An 18,013-nucleotide genomic window follows, 5' to 3' on the forward strand; every position below is an offset into this window, starting at 1 on the left:
CCCCCCCCCCCCCCCCCCCCCCGCGCAATGATTAGATCTTTGTTGGCCTTTAATTTTCCATCTCGTACTGCTGTGACTCGTTCATTTGCCATCTCCTTTTAAGTGCTTTGTTACACTGTTGTTTTTTTTCTTCATGCCGTGATCACTGCTAATCTGGAACAGGGTATGGTCCCCATGTTCTAGAAGTCTGCTTATGTTCGCCTACAAAAAGGATCCTAATTTATTCCCATTATTTCAACCCCCATCCTGATTGCTGGTTCTAAGATTTCCTTTGCATCTTCTGTAAAGGTCCTAGAAGGCGTATGATTGGATCAGAACTTAAACTTCCATCATCTGGTTTAGTCATCAAAGAAGACAATGAAACACAAATTCCAGCAATAAGAAATGAACCAAGAATTAGAACTGAAGATCTTAAGTGCTTGTTTTTTTGCTGTCGACCAGATAACTAGAACAGCTGTCTGCAGACCTTATGCAGCTTGGAATTTGTTTTTTCTTTTTTGTTTGTTTTTTAAATTATTATTCCTTAAATAAGTCTCCTTTTGCAAATGACATTTTTAAGCCTATTTTTCTCAATATACCTTTTAAAGATTTTCAAATTGTTCTATGTCTTTCAAACAGATTTTTGAGAAGCTCAGTTGTATGGAACATACACCTGATTTTTTTTCCAGTTGTCAAACTGCAAGCATGTGTTAATAAAGATCTTAAGTTCTTTTTTTTTTTCTTTTCTTCAGCTTTAAACTTCCACACGTATGTAGACACCTTGTTCTGTGTTTCTGTAAACTCAAAGTGATTTATTATACTGTAAGAAATGTATTTTACAAAAATGTCCTTCTAATTCTTCCCTTATTTGCCACTTTGACTATTGCAGTGCCCTGTTGATGAATTATTGGTCACAGATATTAGAAGCCTGCAAATAGTCCAAAATATGGCTGTAAAGCTAATGATGAGTTCAAGATAGTATGACCATTTGATCTCTCTGATTCCTGATCTCTCTGATTCATACCTATATCATCCAGAATCATGTTTAAAATTCTGATGCTAGTACATAAAATTCCTTACTCCAGAGTGGAGGAGTGGCCTAGTGGTTAGAGTGCTGGACTTTGGTCCTGGGGAACTGGGTTTGATTCCCACTGCAGGCACAGGCAGCTCCTTGTGACTCTGGGCAAGTCACTTAACCCTCCATTGCCCCAGGTACAGATAAGTACCTGTATATAATATGTAAGCCGCATTGAGCCTGCCATGAGTGGGAAAGCGTGGGGTACAAATGTAATAAAAAAAATTAAAAAAAACTCCATTTGCAGACTAATCCCTGATGCAGTCCTATGTGGGGCAAAACATATCCATGTTGGGTCTCCATTTTTATTCTAAAACATAAAATGGATTAAAACTTTTTTTTTTTTAAACAGATGTTGGAGCTGCGCTTTGCTATCATCTTTCTGGTCTGTGGACTCTAAGCCTCCATTTTTTTTTTTGGTTAAAGTAGCAGTTCTCCAATTTATTCTTTTCCTATATCAGACATACAGGAAGTAGTTCAGTAGAATGGGGCCTTCTAAGTTTGTTTGAAGCACACCAGTTGTTTTCCTTAGCATTGCATTGACAAATCACAGTTCCTTAGCGTCCTGCCGGCCCGGCCCAAGATTAGACTGATGGGTTGTGCATTCCTTCTAGCAGGTGGGGACTTAGAACTTCTGACATTAAGAGCCAATAAGAGCCCTGGCCATCTGACCTTAGAGCCAGTATTCTCAGTCTCCAGCAGGTGGAAGGATGTGAGCCCTCTGTCTCCTCTCTTTTTTTCTCTGTCTTGTAGTTAACTTTTTTTTTTTCTTGGTCTTTCCTTTCCTTCTGTGCGCCGGAGAGATCTGCTGCTGTAGGCTGAGGTCCAAGGGGTTCTCCTTGAGCCTCAGGGGTGCCACGCTCGGGGGTTCCAAGTTCCTCCCCCTATTTCCCTCTCATTTCTCCCGCCGGTGCTTGCTGCCTTTGTCTGAAGGGAAGAGCTCAACCACTTAGGTGGAAGGGTGTTAGAGCTTTGGGAGAGGCAACCTAAGAAATAAGATGGGAGAGTTAGGATATAATGCACTAAATGAAAAATTAGATATAATAGGCTCCTCTGAGACCATCTTAAAGGAAATAAGGGATGCTAACAAACTGGGCAACACAATAATAATGGGTGATTTCTATTACCAATCTATCTTGAAGGAATCGTAGAATATATATCAGAATATCATTCAAAAATTCTACTGGATGAAACCCTGTATTGCAGGTGTTAATTCACGCATATTCATGAAAAAATGTGGAGAAAAAAAGACTTCAGAAACCATGAAGAAATCTCTTCAAAGGAACACCTTTCAAAGTTTAGAGAACTCCTCTTCAATCATTAGTCTTCACAAAAAAAACTCCACTCTTCTTATTCATGACATACTTGTACACACACCTTTAACAATACAATAAGGTAGAGGCTAATTTCTACGCCATATATGCGGTGAAATACATTTTCATATACAGGGTTTCATCCAGTAGAATTTTTGAATGATATTCTTTGACTCTTCTCTCTCCTTCTCTGCTCATATCCAGCAGATTGCCAAGACCTGTCGTTTCTTTCTTTACAACATCCGTAAAATCCGCCCCTTTCTTTCCGAGCACTCTACCAAAACCCTCATCCACACCCTTGTCACCTCTCGTTTAGACTACTGCAATCTGCTTTTTGCTGGCCTCCCACTTAGTCACCTCTCCCCTCTCCAGTCGGTTCAAAAGTCTGCTGCCTGTCTCATCTTCCGCCAGGGTCGCTTTACTCATACTACCCCTCTCCTCAAGACCCTTCACTGGCTCCCTATCCGTTTTCGCATCCTGTTCAAACTTCTTCTACTAACCTATAAATGTACTCACTCTGCTGCTCCCCAGTATCTCTCCACACTCGTCCTTCCCGTGCACTCCGCTCCATGGATAAATCCTTCTTATCTGTTCCCTTCTCCACTACTGCCAACTCCAGACTTCGCGCCTTCTGTCTCGCTGCACCCTACGCCTGGAATAAACTTCCTGAGCCCCTACGTCTTGCCCCATCCTTGGCCACCTTTAAATCTAGACTGAAAGCCCACCTCTTTAACATTGCTTTTGACTCGTAACCACTTGTAACCACTCGCCTCCACCTACCCTCCTCTCTTCCTTCCCGTTCACATTAATTGATTTGATTTGCTTACTTTATTTATTTTTTGTCTATTAGATTGTGGGCTCTTTGAGCGGGGACTGTCTTTCTTCTATGTTTGTGCAGCGCTGCGTATGCCTTGTAGCGCTATAGAAATGCTGAATAGTAGTAGTAGTAGTACTTAGCTTGAGTAATCTTAATGTCACCAGTCTGTGTTCTATTCCTCAGTGTCCAGTGATCATAAGCCCAACAGGAGAACCCTGTTTCACCACAACCGGGCAGTTTCAAGGGCTAAACAATCCTTCCAATTTCCAAGCTTCTCACATTCACCACGAGTAATGCCTCTTCTTGGCGTCTCAAGACTGGTGACATTAAGATTACTCAAGCTAAGTATTATATGAAAGTGTATTTCACCACATATATGGCATAGAAATTAGCCTCTACCTTATTGTATTGTTAAAGGTGTGTGTACAAGTATGTCATGAATAAGAAGAGTGGAGATTTTTTGTGAAGACTAATGATTGAAGAGGAGTTCTCTAAACTTTGAAAGGTGTTCCTTTAAAGAGATTTCTCCATGGTTTCTGAAGTCTTTTTTTTCTCCACATTTTTTCATGTATATGCGTGAATTAACACCTGCAATACAGGGTTTCATCCAGTAGAATTTTTGAATGATTTCAATTACCCCAATATTGACTGGGTAAATGTAACATCAGAGCATGCTAGGGAGGTTAAATTCCTTGACGAAATCAAGGACTGCTTTATGGAGTAGCTGGTACAGGAGCCCACAAGAAAAGGAAAAATTCTAGACCTAGTCCTTAGTGGAGCACATGATCTGGTGTGGGAGGTAATGGTGCTGGGGCCGCTTGATAACAGTGATCATAATATGATCAGATTTGATATTAGCTTTGGTGTAAGTATACGCAGGAAATCCAATACGTTAGCGTTTAACTTTCAAAAAGAAGACTATGATAAAATGAGAAGAATGGTGAAAAAAAACTTAGGAGTCACTGCGAGGGTCAAAAATTTACATCAGGCATGGGTGCTGTTCAAAAATACCATCCTGGAAGCCCAGGCCAAATATATTCCGCGTATTAGAAAAGGAAGACAGAAGACCAAACTACAGCTGGCATGGTTAAAAAGTGAGGTGAAGGAAGCTATTAGAGCTAAAAGAAAATCCTTCAAAAAATGGAGACTGAAAATAATAAGAAACAGCCTAAGGAATGTCAAGTCAAATGCAAAGCGCTGTTAAGGAAGGCAAAGAGGGACTTTAAAAAAAAGATTGCGTTGGAGGCAAAAACACATAGTAAAAATTTTTTAGGTATACTAAAAGCAGGAAGCCGGCAAAACAATCGGTTGGACCTCTAAATGATTGAGGGGTAAAAGGGGCAAACAGGGAATACAAAGCCATAGCGGAGAGACTAACTGAATTCTTTGCTTCGGTCTTCACTGAGGAAGATTTGGGAGCGATACCGGTGCCAGAAAAGGTATTCAAAACTGACGAGTCGGAGAAACTGAATGAAATCTCTCTAAACCTGCAGGATGTAATGGGGCAATTTTGACAAATTGAAGAGTAGTAAATCTCCTGGACTGGATGGTATCCATCCCAAAGTACTGTTCCATATCATCAAGCTGATCAATCCATAGACTGGTGGGTTGTGTCCAACTACCAGCAGGTGGAGATAGAGAGCAAACTTTTGCCTCCCTATATGTGGTCATGTGCTGCCGGAAACTCCTCAGTATGTTCTCTATCTCAGCAGGTGGTGGTCACACACAGCAGCAGCTCTGGCTAGGCCTCCAAGCCTAATTTTTAGGTTTTGTTGAGTGCCTGGGGTTGAGGGCTCTTTTGAGCAAGTGCAAACCTGGTGGTGCCAGGTCCCTCCTTTTCTCCCCCCTCCCGCTGGCGTTTATTTCGACGTTTATTTAAGCGCCTATTGCAGCTACTCACTGGGACACCAGGTCGTTACAACTCGGAGCGGACAGCAGGTAATTTTTACCTTTTTATAGCGGGCAGGGGGTTCCCCGATTCTTCTCCTCGTGGCATATGGCGTCGGAGGGCGAGGGCGCAAAGGGTCGCTCCCCGGGTCGCTTCTAGAGGGGATGCGGGGGTCTTCAAGCCTGATTCGCCCTTGTTGGGTGACAGTTTCGTGACCGATGAATGTCCCGGTCCTTCCTCCGGCGTGGCGGTTTTTCCCGCCATAAACGCCCATCCCCCGCTCCTCGCCTCCGCCATCTTGGCCGGCCACGCGGCTCGGACGGCTTCTTCTTGGGCCGCCCTTGAGGTTGGAGACATTAATGCCATGAACGCCCTTAATTTGGGCGACGGCACAGAAGCGGCTAAAGTTAAGAGCCGTTCTTCCCGCGCGGCTCCTTCGCGGAGTTTCGCGCCGGACGCCATTTTGGATGCGCAGCATGTCTCTCCCCCGCTATTGCGAGCGCCGGTTGAGGGTGCGTCTAGGGCTGTTGCCCAGACTGCGGAAGTGCACAGTCTGGGGGGTTTCTCCCCCGAGTTTGTTTTGCTGCTGCATCAGGCCTTCCTCATGCACAACGCTGCCCCTGCTCCCTCGTCTGGTAAAGAGGTTGAGGTTCCCAGAGGTAAACGCCCTCGGGTTGATTCCCAGGCCTTGGAGGAATTTGTCTCCTCCGATGTAGATGAGGGCAGCGTGTCTGAGGTCTCCCAACGGTCCTTTGCGGATTCCTTGGAGGAGACGGATCCCCGCTCGAATGGAGCGGATGACCCCTCTGCAGCGCGGCTTTTTAGCCCAGAGGATTTGCCCAACCTGTTGTTACAGGCCATGGACACTTTGAAGATTTCCTCTCCGGAGGACGTCTCTCCCTCAGCCCCTGTTGGCTCTGCCATTATGCTGGGGACGAAGCGCCCGCCTAGAACCTTCCACGTGCATGATGCCATGCACACCTTAATTTCGGCTCAATGGGATGTCCCAGAAGCGAGCCTTAAAGTGGCTAGGGCTATGTCCCGCCTCTATCCTTTGGCTGTGAGTGAACGTGAGGCCTATCTGTGGCCTACCGTGGATTCTTTAATCACTGCGGTGACTAAGAAAACGGCGTTGCCGGTGGAAGGTGGCACAGCCCTAAAGGACGCCCAAGACAGAAGATTGGAGGCGGCCTTAAGGTCGTCCTTTGAGGCGGCTGCTTTAAGTTTGCAGGCCTCAGTTTGCGGCTCCTATGTGGCCAGGGCGTGCCTGACTATGGTGCAGCGGGCTTCCCCCTCGGATCATTCCTTGAGGGCTGATTGGCCGGCCCTGGAATCGGGCTTAGCCTATTTGGCAGACTTGCTGTATGATGTCTTGAGGGCCTCAGCGAAAGGCATGGCTCAGACAATCTCTGCGCGGCGGTGGCTTTGGCTGAAACATTGGTCTGCTGACCACGCCTCTAAATCCTGCCTGGCTAGGTTGCCTTTTAAAGGCAAGCTGCTCTTTGGGGTCGAGCTGGACAAAATCGTGACCGATCTCGGCACGTCTAAGGGCAAGAAATTACCAGAGGTCAGGGCTCGGGCTAGTACTCGTCCCGGTACCTCCAGAGGACGGTTGCAGGAAGCCTGTCGGTACCGCCCGGGCAAGTCGGGCTCTGCCCCCTCTTCCTTCAAGAGGAATTTCTCCCCCAAGCAGCATTCCTTTCGCAGAGACCGCCGTCCCGGAGGTGCTCCCTCCGGTCCTCCCCCAGGGTCTCGTACCCAATGACGGGGTCTTGGTCCACGCCCCAGTGCAGATTGGAGGACGGCTGTCCTCGTTTCTGGGCGAGTGGACCACAATAACTTCAGACGCGTGGGTGCTGGAAGTCATCAGAGACGGCTACAAACTAGAGTTCTGCCGACCCTTAAAAGACGGGTTTGTACTCTCTCCCTGCAAGTCTCCGGTCAAAGCTGTGCAGCAGACCTTGGACAATCTGATCCGCCTGGGCGCGGTCGTTCCGGTGCCAGAAAGTCAGCTTGGCAAGGGACGTTACTCCATTTACTTTGTGGTACCAAAGAAAGGAGGTTCTGTCCGGCCTATCCTCGACCTCAAAGGGGTCAATCGGGCCTTGAAAGTGCGGCACTTTCGCATGGAGACTCTCCGCTCTGTTATAGCGGCAGTGAAGGCAGGAGAGTTCCTGGCATCCTTGGACATCAAGGAAGCGTACCTGCATATTCCCATCTGGCCTCCTCATCAACGCTTTCTGCGTTTTGCAGTCCTGGGACGACACTTCCAGTTCAGAGCCCTCCCTTTCGGGTTGGCTACTGCTCCGCGGACCTTTTCCAAAGTAATGGTGGTCATCGCGGCCTTCCTACGAAAGGAAGGGGTACAAGTCCATCCTTATCTGGACGACTGGTTGATCCGAGCCCCCTCTTATGCAGAGTGCGGCAAAGCTGTGGACCGGGTAGTTGCTCTTTTGAGCTCCCTGGGATGGATCATCAACTGGGAGAAGAGCCAGCTGCGCCCGACTCAGTCCCTGGAGTACCTGGGAGTTCGATTCGACACCCAAGTGGGCAGAGTGTTCCTGCCAGACAATCGGATTGTCAAACTTCAGGCTCAGGTGGACCAGTTCCTAGTAGCCTCTCCCCTTCGGGCTTGGGACTATGTGCAGCTGTTGGGCTCTATGACGGCCACGATGGAAGTTGTGCCCTGGGCCAGGGCTCATATGAGACCGCTTCAACTCTCTTTGCTGCAGCGCTGGACTCCGATGTCGGAGGATTATGCTGTGCGCCTTCCCTTGGACCCAGCAGTGCGCAAGGCGCTGAGCTGGTGGATGCAGACAGACAAGTTGTCTGCGGGAATGCCTCTGGTGACCCCAGAGTGGATTGTCGTCACGACGGACGCCTCGTTGTCGGGCTGGGGAGCCCACTGCTTGGGAAGGACAGCGCAGGGGCTCTGGTCTCCTGCAGAGGCAAAGTGGTCTATCAACCTCCTGGAACTCAGAGCCATTCGGTTGGCGCTTTTGGAGTTCATCCCGGTACTGGTGTTGAAGCCTGTACGGGTCCTGTCGGACAATGCCACGGCTGTGGCCTATGTCAACCGCCAGGGAGGTACCAAGAGCGCCCCTCTAGCCAAGGAGGCTATGAATCTTTGCCAGTGGGCGGAAGTGAACCTGGAGCAGCTTTCAGCGGCCCACATTGCCGGAGTCATGAATGTCAAGGCGGACTTTCTCAGTCGCCATACCTTGGAGCCCGGAGAGTGGCAGCTATCTGCTCAGGCGTTCTTGGACATCACGAAGCGCTGGGGCTAGCCGAGCCTAGATCTGATGGCGTCATCGGCCAATTGCCAAGTGCCGCGCTTTTTCAGCAGAGGACGGGACCCTCGATCCCTGGGAGTAGATGCTCTTCTCCAACAGTGGCCGACACAAGAGCTTCTCTATGTGTTCCCGCCCTGGCCCATGTTGTGCAGGGTGCTAGACCGGGTGGCAAAGCATCCCGGCAGGGTAATCCTGGTGTGTCCGGATTGGCCCAGGCGTCCCTGGTATGCGGACTTGATCAGGCTCTCAGTCGACGATCCTCTGCGGCTGTCAGTGGAGCAGGGCCTGTTACATCAGGGTCCCGTGGTGATGGAGGATCCCTCCCCCTTTGGTCTTACGGCCTGGCTATTGAGCGGCAGCGTCTGAGGAAGAAGGGCTTCTCAGACAAGGTCATCGCCACTATGCTGAGAGCGAGGAAGCGCTCTACTTCTACTGCTTACGCCAGGGTTTGGCGTATCTTTGCAGCGTGGTGTGAAGCAGGCTCACTTTCTCCCTTCACTGCTCCAATTTCTTCAGTGTTGGCGTTCCTGCAAGAAGGTCTGGAGAAAGGCCTGTCGCTCAGTTCCCTTAAAGTCCAGGTAGCGGCTCTGGCTTGCTTCAGGGGCCGCCTGAAGGGTGCTTCCCTGGCTTCGCAGCCAGATGTGGTGCGCTTTCTCAAGGGAGTTAATCACCTGCGCCCTCCTCTGCACTCAGTGGTGCCTGCGTGGAATCTCAACCTGGTACTAAGAGCATTGCAGAAGCCGCCTTTTGAACCCTTGTCGAGGGCATCTCTGAAAGACCTGACGTTGAAAGCAGTCTTTTTGGTGGCTATCACTTCAGCCAGAAGAGTTTCCGAGCTCCAGGCGCTCTCATGTCGAGAGCCTTTTCTGCAGTTCACTGAGGCAGGAGTGACTATTCGCACAGTGCCTTCCTTCCTGCCCAAGATTGTTTCTCGCTTCCATGTGAATCAGCAGCTCTGTCTCCCTTCCTTTCGTAGGGAGGACTACCCAGAGGAGTACTCTGCTCTTAAATATCTGGATGTGAGACGAGTCATCATCAGATACTTGGAAGTGACCAATGATTTCCGGAAATCGGATCATCTGTTTGTCCTGTTTGCAGGTCCTCGTAAGGGTCTGCAGGCTGCTAAGCCTACAGTGGCAAGATGGGTCAAGGAAGCCATTGCAGCGGCTTATGTGGCCGCGGGGAAGGTGCCGCCTATCCAGCTGAAGGCTCACTCCACGAGAGCTCAGGCGGCCTCGATGGCAGAGGCCGGATCCGTCTCCTTGGAAGAGATATGCAAGGCGGCAACTTGGGCTTCGGCTCATACATTCTCCAAGCATTACCGTTTGACTGTTGCTGCACGGGCGGAGGCCCGGTTTGGAGCTTCAGTGTTGAGGTCAGGGATTTCAATGTCCCGCCCTGGGTGAGTACTGCTTCGGTACATCCCACCAGTCTATGGATTGATCAGCTTGATGATATGGAAGGTAAAATTATGTATAATCATACCTGATAATTTTCTTTCCATTAATCATAGCTGATCAATCCATAGCCCCTCCCAGATATCTGTACTGTTTTTATTCTGGTTGCATTTCAGGTTCAAGTTTAGTCTTCAGTTACTTCAGAAAGACTTCGTGTTCAAGTTTTTTCACTTGGATTCTTCAAGAGTTAAGACGAGTTTGTGTTACAGTGAGCTGCTGCATTCCTCTCCCCTCCGTTTTACGGGGCTGGATTGAGACTTAAAATTCTGACGGCACTCCCTCCCGCTTCGTGCGGCTGTAGGCAGCTTTGTACCCCTCCTGCTTCGGCGGTGTTAGGGTCAGTCAGCTCCTCCCGCGGTTGCGGTTGCAGGATAAGCCAGATCCCCCCGCATCGGCGGGTGTGGTGTCCCTCCCCCGCTCCGCGGGGATGAGCTGGACGGATTCCCCTCCCCCACTTGTGTGGGGATGAGCTGGGTTAATTCCCCTCCCCCGTTTCGGCGGTGGTGAGCTGGGCAGAGTGTCCCTTCGTGGGTGTAATTCTCTAAGTGCTGAGTCCTGCGGATGGAGCTTTGATATCGACATACTGAGGAGTTTCCGGCAGCACATGACCACATATAGGGAGGCAAAAGTTTGCTCTCTATCTCCACCTGCTGGTAGTTGGACACAACCCACCAGTCTATGGATTGATCAGCTATGATTAATGGAAAGAAAATTATCAGGTATGATTATACATAATTTTACCATAGAATTGAAAAATGAACTTGTGGAACTATTGTTAATAATATGTAATTTATCTTTAAAATCAAGCATGGTACTGGAAGATTGGAGGGTGGCCAATGTAACGCCGATTTTTAAAAAAGGTTCCAGAGGAGATCTGGGAATAAGTAAGCCTGACGTCTGTCCCGGGTAAATGGTAGAGACTATTATGAAGAACAAAATTACAGAGCGTATTCAAAAGCATGGATTAATGAGACAAAGCCAACATGGATTTAGTGAAGAGAAATTGTGCCTCACCAATCTATTACATTTCTTTGAAGGGGTGAACAAATATGTTGATATTGTGTACCTGGATTTTCAAAAGGCGTTTGACAAAGTACCTCGGAGAAAATTGAAGAGTTATGGGATAGGAGGTAGTATCCTATTGTGGATTAAAAACTGGTTAAAAAGATAGAAAACAGTAGGGTTATATGATCAGTATTCTCAATAGAAAAGGGTAGCTAGAAGAATTCCCCAGGGGTCTGTGCTGGGACCTCTGCTTTTTTAACATAATTATAAATGACCTAGAGATGGGAGTAACTAATGAGGTAATTAAATTTGCTGACAACATAAAGTTATTCAAAGTTGTTAAATCGCGAGAGGATTGTGAAAAATTACAAGAGGACCTTACGAGACTGCCAGATGCACTAAAAAATCGTTAGAGCCCTTCCCTTACCGATTCCCTTAGCGGCTCGGTGACAGACGGAGGGGGGCAGGTGGAGGGGGTGGAGCGGCAGCCGCAATGACCTCGGGGGCGTGGCCACGGGGGTGCGGAGGATGGCAGGGAGGCCAGGACTGCGGGAAGCTGTCATTTCAATGTAGGGGGGAGGGGGGAGCGGCGGTGACCTCGGGGGGAGGGGGGGCGAAGAACGTCCATAAAGGACGTCCATAAGTACATCTCGTCTTTTTTTTTTTATATATAGTGAAGAAAAAAAAAAAAGTCAAGTGCACGTCAGGGACGTCCTTGAAGGACGTCCATGTTAGGCACTTTAGAAGGACGTCCCTGACGAGCACTTGGGACACACAGCTTGTTTTTTTTTTTTTTTTTACATGGGTGTTAGGCGCTTTCCCACTGGTCTCCATGGGTCCGTTCACAGCAGCCCCAGCCTAACGAGAGGTGCAGACCTCACGTTAGGTTTTTTCATGGTAAGGGGATCGGAAAACCTTAGTGCATCTCATTATAATAGCCTTGCAATAGCCTTTGGATCATCTGCATTCCGTTTTTGTTAGCTGCTACCGTGATTGGAAAACGGCCTTTAGTGCATGCCAGGGTTTACCACTTGCTCGTTAAGTTTAGTGCATCTGGCCCTGGGTGTCTAAATGGCAGATTACATTTAATGTGAGCAAGTGCAAAGTGATGCATGTGGGAAAGAGGAACCCGAATTATAGCTACGTAATGCAAGGTTCAACGTTAGGAGTCGCCGACCAAGAAAGGGATCTCAGCGTTGTTGTGGATGATACATTGAAAGAAAGCAAATAGAATGTTGGGTATTATTAGGAAAGGAGTCGAAAACAAAAACGAGGACGTTATAATGCCTTTGTATCGCTCCATGGTGCGACCGCACCTCAAATATTGTGTTAAATTCTGGTCACTGCATCTCAAAAAAGATATAGTGGAATTAGAAAAGGTGCAGAGAAGAGCGACGAAAATGATAAAGGGGATAGGACAACTTCCCTTTGACGAGAGGCTAAAGCGGCTAGGGCTCTTCAGCTTGGAGAAAAGATGGCTGAGGGGGATATATGATAGAGGTCTATAAAATAGTGAGTGGAGTGGAAAAGGTAAACTTGAAGCATCTGTTTACTCTTTTCAAAAATACTAGGACTATGGTGCATTCAATGAAGCTACAAAGTAGTAAATTTAAACAAATCTGAGAATTTTTCTTCACTCAGCATGTAATTAAACTGTGACATTCGTTGCCAGAGAATGTGGTAAAGGCGGTTAGCTTAAAAAAAAAAAAGGTTTGGATGGCTTCCTAAAGGAAAAGTTCATAGACCATTATTAAAATGGACTTGGGGAAAATCCACTGCTTATTTCTGGAATAAGCAGCATAAAATGTTTTGTACTTTTCTCCGAGGACAAGCAGGCTGCTTGTTCTCACTAATGGGTTGACATCTGTTAGCAGCCCCAGGAACGGAATTCTACCTAGCAACAAAGCTTGCTAGCCCTCGCGCGCATGTGCGCCCGTCTTCCCGCCCGCAGCGTGAGCGTGCCCCTCAGATTGCATTTCCTTCACTTATGCCCAAGCTGGGCTAACTCTTGAGGGTCATGTCACGGCTCATAGTGTTAGAGCCATGGCGGTGTCAGTGGCCCACTGGAAGTCAGCCACTATTGAAGAGATTTGCAAGGCTGCAACGTGGTCATCTGTCCACACGTTCACGTCTCATTACTGCCTTCAGCAAGATACCCGACGCAACAGTCGGTTTGGGCAGTCGGTGGTGCAGAATGTGTTTGGGGTCTAGAATCCAACTCCACCCCCCTAGGCCCATTTTTATTATGTTCCAGGCTGCACTCTCAGTTAGTTGTTCTGTTTTTAGGTCAATCTCAGTTATGTCCTCGCCGTTGCGAGGCCCAATTGACTATTGTTGTTTTGAGTGAGCCTGGGGACTAGGGATACCCCATTAGTGAGAACAAGCAGCCTGCTTGTGCTCGGAGAAAGCGAAGTTACTTACCTGTAGCAGGTATTCTCCGAGGACAGCAGGCTGATTGTTCTCACCAACCCGCCCACCTCCCCTTTGGAGTTGTGTCTTCCCTTGTCTTTGCTTTCCACTTGACTGAGGGGCACGCTCGCGCTGTGGGCGGGAAGACGGTTGCGCATGCGCGGTGCGCGCATGTACGCACGAGGGCTAGCAAGCTTTGTTGCTAGGTAGAATTCCGTTCCTGGGGCTGCCGACGGACGTCAACCTATTAGTGAGAACAATCAGTCTGCTGTCCTCGGAGAATACCTGCTACAGGTAAGTAACTTTGCTTTTTGGGATCTTGCCAGGTATTTGTGACCTGGATTGGCCACTGTTAGAAACAGGATGCTGGGCTTGATGGACCTTTGGTCTGTCCCAGTATGGCAATACTTATGTACTTTAAGGTGAAGGGGGGGGGGGGGGATTTCCCCGCTGTGCGAACGATCAGAGCAGCTCTGTGTCCGCCTCGGGCAGCGACTCTTTTAGTGTTCCTCCCTTGCCTTCCTGCACTGCTGCGTGTTAAAAAAAAAAATCAAAATGTTTTCTGTTTTGAGTACTGCATAACGGCAGAGAAACTGCGAATGTGCGTCGTATGTCAGTGGCGGGGTGTCAGGCGCCTGTAAGTTTTGAATGTCAGTGGAGCCCACGACTATTTCTTCCTCATTTCCGTCGACGCCGCGGTTCTCTCGGCTCCTGCCTTTGAGTCTTGTCAGTTCCCTTCCTTTGGCGGGAAAGGCCACCATTTTTCTGCCTTCTGGTACATCAGATGCTCAGGCCTTTCCTTTGTTGCCCCAGTCGGGGGAGTGCACTACCATGGTTTTGGCACAGCATTTGGGACCTCGGGAGGATTCGTCCTTCAGATGTACCGAGCCTTTTTGCTTAGCAAGTCAGGCGCTAGGATTCTTCCTGTGGGAGACTCCCTAGTCAGACAAGTAGCCCCTGCAAAATGGGCCAGGGGATCTTGGGAGCTGGAGGAGAGGACCAGGTTTTGGATCTGGGTTTAGATATGCCCTCTCTAGAGGAGGTTGAAGGTTCAGAGGATCAGCAGTTAGAGGACCCTATCTCTTCTGACTCAGGGGCAGATGCAGTATTCCCGGGGGGAAGATACTTCAGAGGTCTGGATCTTCCATAAGGAAGATCTTCAGGAGCTGATTTCTTTGGTATACTCCATGCTACATTTTGAGGATGAGCAGCTTGAGGTTCCAGTGACCAGTAAGGTAGACTTTCTTGTTAAGGGTATTAGGCGTTCCAGTAAATCTTTTCCTATGCACCAGGACATTAGGGATATTATTCAAGCTCAGTGGGATGTGCCAGATTCCCCTTTTCGCCCAGCCAGGTCTATGGTGCAGCTTTATCCAGTCCCAGAGGGAGTACAAGTCTCTTCTTAAGGTTCCTGTGGTAGATGAGGTGGTCTCGGCTGTCACTAAGCGCAATACAGTCCCTGTCAACGGCGGTACGGCCCTTTGGGATGTCCAGGACCGTAGGATTGAGGCACTATTGATGAGTAGTTTTGACGTCTCTTCATTGGCATTTCAAGCAGCCATCTGTGGTTCTTTGGTGGTTAGAGCATGCTTCCAGTGGGCTGAAAGAGTCCTAGACAGGCCTTCAGATGATTTGTCCTCCATAGATGCTGAAGTAGCCAAGATTGAGATGGGGTCTGCCTTTTTGGCGGATGGCCTGTACGATTTCTTGAGAGCCTCATCTAAGGCCATGGCCTTGGGAGTTAAGGAATCCTTTTTATTTGGAGACAAATTGGATAAGTTAGTCCATAGTCTGGGGGATACGAAGGTTCCTAGACTTCCAGAAGATAGGCCCAGGACATCTGGCAGAGGTTCTCTGCCTAACCAAGGACAGTGGTGTGATTTTCGCCGCTTTTGGTCCGACAGAGGAGCTCTGTCCCAGCGGTCTAAGTTTTTTCAAAGGAATCGGTCCGGTTGAGGTTCCCGCCATGGTGGAAGGGATTCAGGAACCTCTTTCCAGTCCCCTTCCCATCCATCCCAATGAACGTGTGCAGGTCCCTCCTCTGATTCCTGTGGGAGTGCGGCTATCTCAGTTTCATCAGAAGTGGGCCCAGATTACTATCGACCAGTGGGTGTTAGAGATTATTCGAGACAGATATGCCTTGGAGTTCGCTCGGCCTCTTTCGGACGCCTTTTTGGTATCTCATTGCCGGTCTCGCCTTAGGATGGGTGGGGTGGGGGACACTTTGTTGAGGCTTTTAGACCTTCAGGCTATTTGTTCCAATCCTTCCTTAGAAGTCGGACAAGGTCATTTACTTTTGGTTCCAATGAAAGAGGGCGCCTTTCATCTAATTTTGGATCTCAAGGTGGTTAATCAGACCCTCAAAGTCACCAGTTTCCAGATGATGACCCTTCGTTCCATTATAGTCGCCATCAGGCCGAGAGAATTTCTAACGGTGTTGGATTTGACAGAGGCTTATCTGCACATTCCAATTTGTCCCTTTCACCAACGATTCTTTCGCTTCCCGATTCTGGGTTAGCACTTCCAGTTCCAGGTGCTCCCGTTAGGTCTGGCAACAGCTCCTTGAACTTTCACCAAGGTTATGGTGGTGGTGGTGGTGGCGACGGCTGTTCGGAAGGAGGGCATTTTAGTTCATCCCTACTTGGACGATTAGCTGATCCTGGTGAAATCGTTTCAAAAGAGTTTGAAGGTCACGGAATGGGTGTGGTTCAGTTTCTGCAGTTTCTTGGCTGGGTAGTCAACTTTGCCAAAAGCCGTCTGGTGCCGTCTCAGTCCCTGGAGTATTTGGGGGTGTCTTTCGACACTGAATGAGGTCTGATCTTTCTTCCCCAGAGCAGAGTCATCAAGCTACAATCTCAGATTCAGGGACTGCTGCACAGGCACGTTTTCTGTGCTCGGGAGTATCTGCAAGTTTTGGGTTCGATGGCAGTGACGGTAGAGGCGGTACCATGAACCAGGGTGCACATGAGGCCTCTCCAGTTTTCTGTCCTATCCAGGTGGTCTCTTCAAACAGACTCCCTATTGGTGCTTTTTCCTCTCTGGACCCAGGAACGAAGCAGTCTCCTCTGCTGGCTGCGTACGAGCAGTCACACCAAGGGGATGCTGCTGGACACACTCCAGTGGATAGTAATGACGACGGACGCCAGCCTCTGGCTGGGGAGCCCATTGCATGGGGAGGTTTGCTCAAGGTCTTGGGTCGCCTCAGGAAGCCTCCCTTTCAATCAACCTGTTGGAAACCAGGGCAATTCGACTAGCTCTGGAGGCATTTTGTTCCATGCTGAGTGGCGCAGTGGTTCGCATTTTGTCAGACAACGCAACGGCGGTGGCTCATGTCAATTGGCAAGGAGAAACCAGAAGTCGCTGCAGCAGGAATCAGTGAAGCTCTTGGCCTGGGTGGAGTGTCATCTGTCTGCCATCTCAGCTCATATAGCAGGAGTGGAAAATGTTCAGGCGGATTTCTTCAGCCATCACACCCTTGATCCAGGAGAGTGGTCCCTCAGTCCACAAGCATTTCAGTTGATAGTGGAGCAGTGGGGGACTCCTCTCATAGATCTTTTTGCCATAAGTCTCAACGCAAAAGTCTCACTTCTTCAGTCAAATTATTTCCGATCTGACGAAGAAGGGCAACCTTCGAAAGCTAATCAAGAAATGTATTAAGTTATGTCCAATAAAAAAGGTATCATCTTATTTTCTTTTCCAAGTTTTATTTTGTTTGATTTCTGTTGATTACCTTCAGGAATATTAAAATTCAAGATCCCTGATTTTTGTCATATTTATTCTGAAGTCTGAAATGGCTCCATAAATTCCAATTTGCTGAGTAATGATATTAATGACTCTGCTGGCTCCAATAATGTGGACAGGATATAGACAGCAAATATGGAAATTCTATATTCTTCTCCCATCCGATTCCCTTAATCCTTCCAAAACCTCTAACCTTACAAGTCAGTGGTTCCATCACCAGTACAGATAAAAAAAAAAAAAAAAAAAGGGGGGGGGGGGGGGGGAGAGAGCGCTCAAGTATTTTATTTATTTTATTTTTGTTACATTTGTACCCCGTGCTTTCCCACTCATGGCAGGCTCAGTGCGGCTTACATGGGGCAATGGAGGGTTAAGTGACTTGCCCAGTCACAAGGAGCTGCCTGTGCCTGAAGTGGGAATTGAACTCAGTTCCCCAGGACCAAAGTCTACCACCCTAACCACTAGGCCACTCCTCCACTCCATATAACTGTATATGCCCCATTTTATTTGTAATCTAATTTGTGGATATATGATTCAAATCCATTGCAAACATTTTTCCACACCTAATTTTTTATAAATTTAAAGATAAAAAGCCAATGTACATTATCAAATGCATTTTTAGCTTTAATAGGCAGTTGTTGGGCTTCTAATGTGTTATGAATTCCAGTTCAGATTCAGCATCTGTTTAATATTATCTGATAGACAAAGCGGGGTTCACACACATAGAGAGACAAAGCGGGGTTCACACACACAGAGAGACAAAGCGGGGTTCACACAATATTATCTGATGCCATTGGTCCCAATTGACCGGCCCTGGGAGTATCATTTGCAACCTGTTTTCTTATATCCACACTGAACAGGATCCTTACCTTCTTTATGGATGAGTGTTAATCCCCATTACTCTCACAGAGTCCAACAGTTTCTCATCTCCCGCCAAAACATGGATTTATTAATCTAAAGACTTTTTTTTTAATAGAATTTGCTGAGAAGCCACCTAAGGCCGGTCCCTTCCCTGATGGTAATGATTTAATTGCCAATA

General features: G+C 48.1%; 1 protein-coding gene across 1 annotated transcript in view; it reads left to right on the forward strand.

Annotated features, from left to right (window-relative positions):
• Positions 1 to 18,013, forward strand: part of MTDH (metadherin) — a 128,167-nt gene that overhangs the window by 25,014 nt on the left and 85,140 nt on the right. Inside the window, exon 5 of the mRNA XM_030189776.1 lies at positions 14,331 to 14,466. Within this exon, the coding sequence (XP_030045636.1) occupies positions 14,331 to 14,466 (136 nt within the window). The remainder of the gene's footprint in view (positions 1 to 14,330; positions 14,467 to 18,013) is intronic.

This window comes from Microcaecilia unicolor, chromosome 1 (assembly GCF_901765095.1).
Source record: "Microcaecilia unicolor chromosome 1, aMicUni1.1, whole genome shotgun sequence".
NCBI classification, from domain to species: Eukaryota; Metazoa; Chordata; class Amphibia; order Gymnophiona; family Siphonopidae; genus Microcaecilia; species Microcaecilia unicolor.